Source organism: Cyprinus carpio, chromosome B18 (genome assembly GCF_018340385.1).
Source record: "Cyprinus carpio isolate SPL01 chromosome B18, ASM1834038v1, whole genome shotgun sequence".
NCBI classification, from domain to species: Eukaryota; Metazoa; Chordata; class Actinopteri; order Cypriniformes; family Cyprinidae; genus Cyprinus; species Cyprinus carpio.
The window spans coordinates 24,858,563-24,866,062 of NC_056614.1; the positions used below are offsets into that span (position 1 = coordinate 24,858,563).

Here is a 7,500-nt window from a genome sequence, read left to right on the forward strand (position 1 = left end):
TTTTTTAGTTTTTATTCCAGTACAAATATCTCAACATTCTTAAATCAAGATACATTTACTTGAAGTAAAATGACATAAAAAAAGTCAAAATGATCAAATTGATCAAAATGAAGTGACTTTAGGTTTAAAACAAGGAAAAATATCAGTCAGTGGGGTCAGAAAAATTGACCTCCCAGTAATTCAAAAAGAATAAAACTAGTTTATTTTTCTGAATTGTCAATATTTTTTCTTGTTTCAAATATACAATTTAGTTCTTTTTACTGATATTTTGTATCTTTATTTAAGAATGTTTAGATATGTGTGCTGGAGAACGAGTGCAGTGAGTGGCGTCTACTTATCATGTTGAAAATATATATATATTTTTTGTCATTTTTAATCCAGTTTAGTGTAAAAATGTATGCACTTTTGTCAGACTGATCAAATAATGTTACAAATCATGGCAGATTTTACTTGCGGTTCGTTCATCACACTGGAAATGGAAAGTGAAGTTGCATTGCATTACTGGATTCAGAACATTACGGTAGTGTCCTATTGTGAACAGTTTAAATAAATGTGGATCTCAAGCTTTGCTTCTTTGCACTTCACTGAAGACTGTGAGGTCAGTGGCGTTTGATGAGGTTTCTAGAGGGTTTGTGTTCAACACTGAACATGAAGTTTACCAGGAAAACACTAAAATCCTCCTTCGATGATCTTTTTCTATAAGAACGTTCCATCTTTATTTTCATGTCATCTGGTGCTTGTTGATGTCATGTGTTTCTCCTGGACTCTCATGAGACTGAACGTTAAATTCGCTGTATAATGCATGCTCATGCATCTTCAGTGGAAACCATATTCATCATCATCATCATCATCATCACCCGTCTTCTTCCTAAGTGCTTCACTGGTTGTTTCCTCACGCGTTCCTCCATCTCCCACGATGCTTTCTTCTTCATTCATTGAGTGCATCCCATCAGACGTCTGTGTCTTGCTGTGATTCTCCGGCCCACGGCTCAGATGTGAAAGTGTTTCTGGCGTGTCTCTCTTCTTTCACGAGGAGCGTGTGCAGAGCGTGTAACTCTCTCCTCCTCTTCTTCTCTTTCATCAAAGCTGCACGGAGCAGCGTACGGGAAGGGCATCTATCTGAGCCCCATATCCAGTATTTCCTTTGGATACTCAGGTACGATCCAGACCCGCGTCCTCTGTGTTTCGCTGTGGGTTCTTCATCACATCTCAGTCTCTCTCTCTCTCTGTGACAAACACCTCAGTCTGTTTTCTGATTCATGTGAATGCTGTGCTGTTGTGTGTGGACACTCTTTTTGAATCTGTGATTTTTATCTTGTATGTGCTGAATTGCTTTTCCTTTTCCATGCTGCAAACACTCGTTTTTTTTATTGGTATTTTGTCTAAAACTATCCTTAAAACAACATACTTTTACTTCAGAAGTGGATTTGGGACTAGTTTTAAGTGTTTATTTTTCTTACCTCGTTAGCAAATATCTCCTTTTAAGTCTAATCTGCTCTATCTTTTGTTAATTTCTTCTACTTAAAACAATTTTTTTTTTCTTTTGAATTTTTGTCATATTTTTGCAATGCAAATATCTAAATATTCTTAAATCGTTACATTTATTTAAGAGGCAAAATGACTTAAGACATAAATAAATATCTACGATTGTTTTCTGAAGAATATAATTGTAAAAAATTAAAAAGGTCAATAAAAAATAATAATCTGCCAATGAGGTGAGAAACATGAAATTTATGTAAAGGGAAAATAAGATTATTTTTCTGGCAATTTTGTTTCTTTTTCTAAGCATAAAGTTGCTTAATTTTGATCTGTTTTTCAGAAAATGAAATTTCAGAGAAAAAATGGGATAAAAATATGTAAAATAATAATATAAAAGTTTAAGATTGATTTTCTAAAAATAAATGTAAAAAAAAAACTAGTCATAAAATCTCAAGCAATGCTGCTTCTCAAGTGAATGTTTTTTTAAGGATGTTTTTGCTGGTAAAAAGGCAAACTAACTAACTATACAAGAAATACTAAAATACTAAACAAAAAATACTGACTAAAAAAAATTAGTGACGTGCATGAAGACGTGCCAAAGTCCAGGTCCAATCTGATCTCACAAGTTTCCAAGCTGTATTTCAGACACTGTATTAATAATAAATTACAGAAAAAAAATATATACTGTGTATATATAGATAAAAAATAAAAGGATTATATTCCAAGAAACAAGAGTGTTTAAATGCAAGTTAAAATGCATAAAAATTCAGTTATTTTCGTGGACCGATTCTGTTCTGGCCTCATTTGAGCACCGGCATCATTTCACTGGAAAAGGGATGTATATGAGATCTAATGATTGTTTGTTTGTTATATTGTTGTATGTGTTCAGGAATGGGGAAGGGCCAGCATCGCATGCCCACTAAAGATGAGTTAGTCCAGCGATATAATCGAATGAACACAATGCCACAGGTACGACACTAAAACATGTGACCTGTGCTGGGCGTCTCAGAGCAGTAAATCTGTGCTATTTGTCCTTCAACAGAGTCGCCCCATACAGTCACGCTTCCTCCAGAGCAGGAACTTAAACTGCATCGCTCTCTGTGAAGGTAAAACATCTCCGATCTCACCTGCTGTAACAATTCAGTCAGTTTGGGCTTGAGTAGAGAGAATTTTATTTATTTTTTATAATTGTGTCCCTGCAGCACAGAAGCAGTCATCAGTAGCACAGGTATATTCGTAGCAAAAGACAACAATACATTGTATGAGTCACAATTATACATTTCTCTTTTATGCCAAAAATCATTAGGATATTAAGTAAAGATCATGTTCCATGAAGATATTTTGTACATTTCCTACCGTAAATATATCAAAACTTCATTTTTGATTAGTAATATGCCTTACAAAGAACTTCATTGGAACAACTTTAAAGATGATTTTTCTCAATATTTAGATTTTTTTTGCATCATCCTCAGATTCCAGATTTTCAAATAGTTGTATCTCAGACAAATATTGTCCCATCATGCATCAATGGAAAGATTATCTATTTAGCTTTCAGATGATGTAATAATAATAACTAGATAAAAAAGTTTGTCCAGAGAAAGCCGGACCAGAAAGTTTAAAAAAGTTTGAAAAGTTTAAAAAGTTTTAAGTTTAAGTCAGCCAAATATTGTCCTGTATTGTCAATGATGTATAAATCTCAATTTCAAAAATGTGAACCTTATGACTGTTTTTGTGGTGCAGGGTCACATATCGCTTAATAAATGCTCTTGTGCTGGGTTCAGTCCTGATGTGTGAGGTGACAGTGTTTCTGTGTTGACAGTGATCACATCCAAAGACCTGCAGAAACATGGCAACATCTGGGTGTGTCCGGTGTCTGACCACGTCTGCACACGCTTCTTCTTCGTGTGAGTGTCACGACAATCTACGGAAGCCCCAAGAGGCCATGCACTTGTTTTCTCTTGTTTTCTCGTGATCTCAGTTTATTTTTATTATGAACTTGTCATTACAGAATGTTACGTGAATGAACAAAGTTTTAATAGATTTTAGTCGACGATAACAACACTACTAGGCTACTTTCAAGATAAAGCCAATTACAAAACATAACATGACTTATGTAAATTTCAGATACAAATATTATTTTAATGTGATGTGTGTCAGGTATGAGGACGGTCAGGTGGGAGACGCAAACATCAACACGCAGGAGCCCAAGATCCAGAAGGAGATCATGCGTGTGATCGGCACCCAGATCTACTCCAGCTGAGGGGCTTCCTTTCCTCCGCTCTGTCCATCTCTACTTTCTTCCGTCCTGTCTTTCGCAAGGGATGCGGGATGAGATGAAGGAAATCTTCACCATAAGCCCCGCCCACAACCCTTTGACTTCCCACAGAGCCGCTGTCAGTCAAAAGCAGACAGGCGCCTGATTGGACGAGACGGAACTCGCCGGAACGTGAAGTCCCTCGGATCGTTTCTCACACTTAATATCTGTACAAGTAAAAACAAGAAAGTCATTTAAAATGTTTACTGCGTTTTTTGCGTCTCTGGATAGTAGATGATGAATCTGTGCGTTTCATTGTGTTCGTATCTTCTTCATCTTCCTCCTCCGCTGCTCTTTCTGAATGATGACATGTATTAATATCCCAGATGGATTTATCTCTGAGTTTCCTTCTGACTTTAATTTCCCGTCTTTTGTTGCCGAGATTTATCTGCAGATGAGAAGACGGGGACACATCGTTTCTCATGTTTATGCTTTTTGGTGACGTCACCTGAAAGCTTTATTTCAATTCTCAGACATTCCCGAGTGCTTGTGGGGGATTTCCACAAAGCTCTGTACACTAGCAGTCAAACATTTGGACACATTATTTAATCTATTTTCACATGTTACAATAATAGTAAAGTGTGCAAACTCTGAACTCACACAAATGTAAGTCAAAACTCTTTTAAAGTTAGCGTGCAATTCAAGTCTTGTGACTCCTCGGACGATTTAACTATTGCATTTTTAGGCAGAGCACATTTAATACACAGTGCTAATTCGTGGTGCTTTACATAAAAAGGCTTTAAAATAATTACAATAGATGCATAATAAATAAAAATCATGCATCAGAATTTTTTTTTTTTTACAAAAATGTATCTAGTTGTATTAAAAACATTAAGAATTCAATTTAAAAAGTTGCACGGCATTCAGAACGAGCCAAAACAAAAGTGAATAATAAACCAGATTTAAATGTATTTATTATTAAACCTAATTCTGAATCATTCAACTGAAAGATTTATGACAGGCAGTCATTGTTTGTGGATGTCATAAAAAATAAAATCAAGTAAAATAAAAATTCTAAAAAAAAAAAGTAAAATTCTAAACCACTTCACATTTATTTTGTTGCAAGTAAAAATTTCTGTAGAAACATGGCAACATCTGGGTGTGTCCGGTGTCTGACCACGTCTACACACGCTTCTTCTTCGTGTGAGTGTCTCTCTGATTGGTCACGACAATCTACGGAAGCCCCAAGAGGCCATGCACTTGTTTTCTCTTGTTTTCTTGTGATCTCCAGTGATTTTTATTATGAACTTGTCATTACAAAATGTTGTGCATGTAAAAAGGATGTTTTCTGATGATCTAGACATGTTTTTATGAGTTGTGTGCTAGGATAAAATAAATAATAATAATGTTATTTTAATATCATTATTGCCGTTTTAATTGAATTTTTTCAAAATTTTTTCAGCATTTTAATTTTAGTTTTATTTTTTTTGTGGACTCAGTGTAGTTTTTTGCTATATATGTCTAAATCATTTTTATTTATTTTATTTTTAGTTTTTGTTATTTTAATACATTAAGTAAAACTACGTTGAAATGAGAAATGTTGCCTTGGCAACTAGCTGAAAGGTTTTTATATTTGAAAACTTATGTCAAAAACTCAAGAAATCTAGTATTTTATGTGGAGATCACAAAAAAAAAGAGCTACACTGAAAAAAATGAAACATTCATAAATCAAGAGACATGAGAAGCAAAAACATATTAAGTCATTTTTCTTAAAAAGTGTATTTTAGAGACCATGCCACTTGTCGTCCAGTGTGGGACCTTCTTTATGATTTGTATTAATAATATAAAAAAAACAAACTAATAATAACAACCCAACAAATATAGCTAGTTACATAAACAACAGTATGTGTTAACCTGCATGGTTACTTCTGACCTGTATTTGAAAGTTTGGCAGGTGTTGCATGGATAAATCATTTATACGATATCCATAAAGAGAGAGAGACAGAGAGAGAGAGAGAGAGAGAGAGAGAGAGAAAACAAACATAGGCACAGTATATTTATGATTTCAGTCATTTAAGCAGATGTTTTGTGTCCAAACGCTTGGCTGCTGGTGTTTCTGCTGATTGTGTTGGATCTGTCTGGCGTTTGTGAGATTGTAAATGATTTGTTTGAGGGTGCTGCACTGATTCTCTCATGCACCTTTTCTTCTGGATCTGTGTTGGACATGCAGGCCTGATGGAGGCTGTAAATAATGAAGGACAGGAGGAATGTTTCTGATGTGCTCATGCTGTATGAACTGCGGTTGTACAGGTGGAACTGATGCTGAACTGAATAAATAAAGAGAGGTTTTTGCATAATTTTAGATGCTTAATTTCTCTCTCATGTTCATTGCTGATGTGTTTTTTCCATGCAGTGTTGTCTTTTTACATCAGGTTCGCTTCACTTTACTCGTGTGGACAGCGATTATTTGCCATAAATATCACATTAGCAATAGATATTTGAAGTTTGGGAACTTTATCATCAGTCTAGTGAGCAACTGATATATCCACTAACAAAAATGTTTCATCAGTGATTTTATCTTTTCTGATATTTTGAGTGTATTTTCACTAAATATTGTATTAGTAAATTTATATATGAAAATATTGTAGTAAAAAAAAAAATAGTAATTTTTTACTAAATAGTAATTTTTTACTAAATAGTAATTTTTTTTAAAGATTCAGATATGTTTGTGTGCATTTTCACAAAATATTGTGAAATTGAGTATTAAATAAAATGTTCCTAGTTTAAATTAAAAATAGTATCATTTGTTTAGTAAAAACTTTGGTTGATTTTTTTGTAATTCAGATATTTTTTGTAAATATGTCAATTAAATATTAAATTACAATTTATAAAAGTATAATCAATATCATTTGTTTAGTAAAAAAAAATGTAGTTAAAACCTTTTTTAGTAATTCTGATATTTTTGAGTGAATTTCCAATAAATAGTATAAATAAAATTTTTAATTATACATTTTCTTAGTACTGTTAGTATATTATTTTTAGTAAAAATAATTTTGTTAAAAAATGTTACTTTTTTTTAGTAATTCAGTTTTTTTTTTGTGTGTGGTGTATTTTCCCTAAATATTGTGCAAATTAAATATTAAATTACATTTTCTTGGTAAAAAAAAACAAAACAAAAAAAAAAGTATTTTTTTAGGTAATTTGGATCATCTTTAGTGGATTTTCAATCTATTAAATCTGTTTAATATTACATTTTATTTGGATTGAATTATTTATTTATTATTTTGTGTTTTTATATACAGCAGTTCCAGTTCAATAATTAATTTGTTTACTTCAATGAGGCAGCAAAATTAAACATATCTGTGTGTATAGTGTCTACAGAATCAAAAAGAGCTTCATCATCAAGTATGTTTACACACACAAGCAATTCGTCTTGTGTGAGATACTCAGTTTAACTTGTGTATTAAGCTGTTGTATAAAAGCAGTATCACACTCACAGTCATGATGCTGTTCTGGACATCAGTCATGTGATCACCAGTGAACCAATCACAGTCATGATGATTCCAGATCACCAGCACGACTGCGTATGAATATATGACCCTGCGCCAAACATGTGTCCCTGCAGCACAAAAGCAGTCATAAGTCTCTGGGGTATATTTGTAGCAATAGACAACAATACATTGTATGGGTCAAAATTATACATTTTTCTTTTATGCCAAAAATCATTAGGATATTAAGTAAAGATCATGTTCCATGAAGATATTTTG

At 33.2% G+C, this 7,500-nt stretch overlaps 1 protein-coding gene across 4 annotated transcripts in view; it reads left to right on the top strand.

Moving 5' to 3' along the window:
- The window catches only part of LOC109074857 (protein mono-ADP-ribosyltransferase PARP6), a 21,773-nt gene extending 16,968 nt beyond the window's left edge, over positions 1 to 4,805 (top strand). For 3 of the 4 annotated variants that reach the window (XM_042744546.1, XM_042744545.1, XM_042744547.1), the window contains exons 19-23: positions 1,087 to 1,156; positions 2,369 to 2,448; positions 2,522 to 2,585; positions 3,299 to 3,383; positions 3,637 to 4,805. In XM_042744546.1, the coding sequence (XP_042600480.1) occupies positions 1,087 to 1,156; positions 2,369 to 2,448; positions 2,522 to 2,585; positions 3,299 to 3,383; positions 3,637 to 3,739 (402 nt within the window). In that variant the 3' untranslated portion in view covers positions 3,740 to 4,805. Of the gene's footprint in view, positions 1 to 1,086; positions 1,157 to 2,368; positions 2,449 to 2,521; positions 2,586 to 3,298; positions 3,384 to 3,636 lie in introns of those variants that run through there. The other variant, XR_006157152.1, reaches the window with a different exon arrangement.
- Positions 4,806 to 7,500: the final 2,695 nt, after the last annotated feature.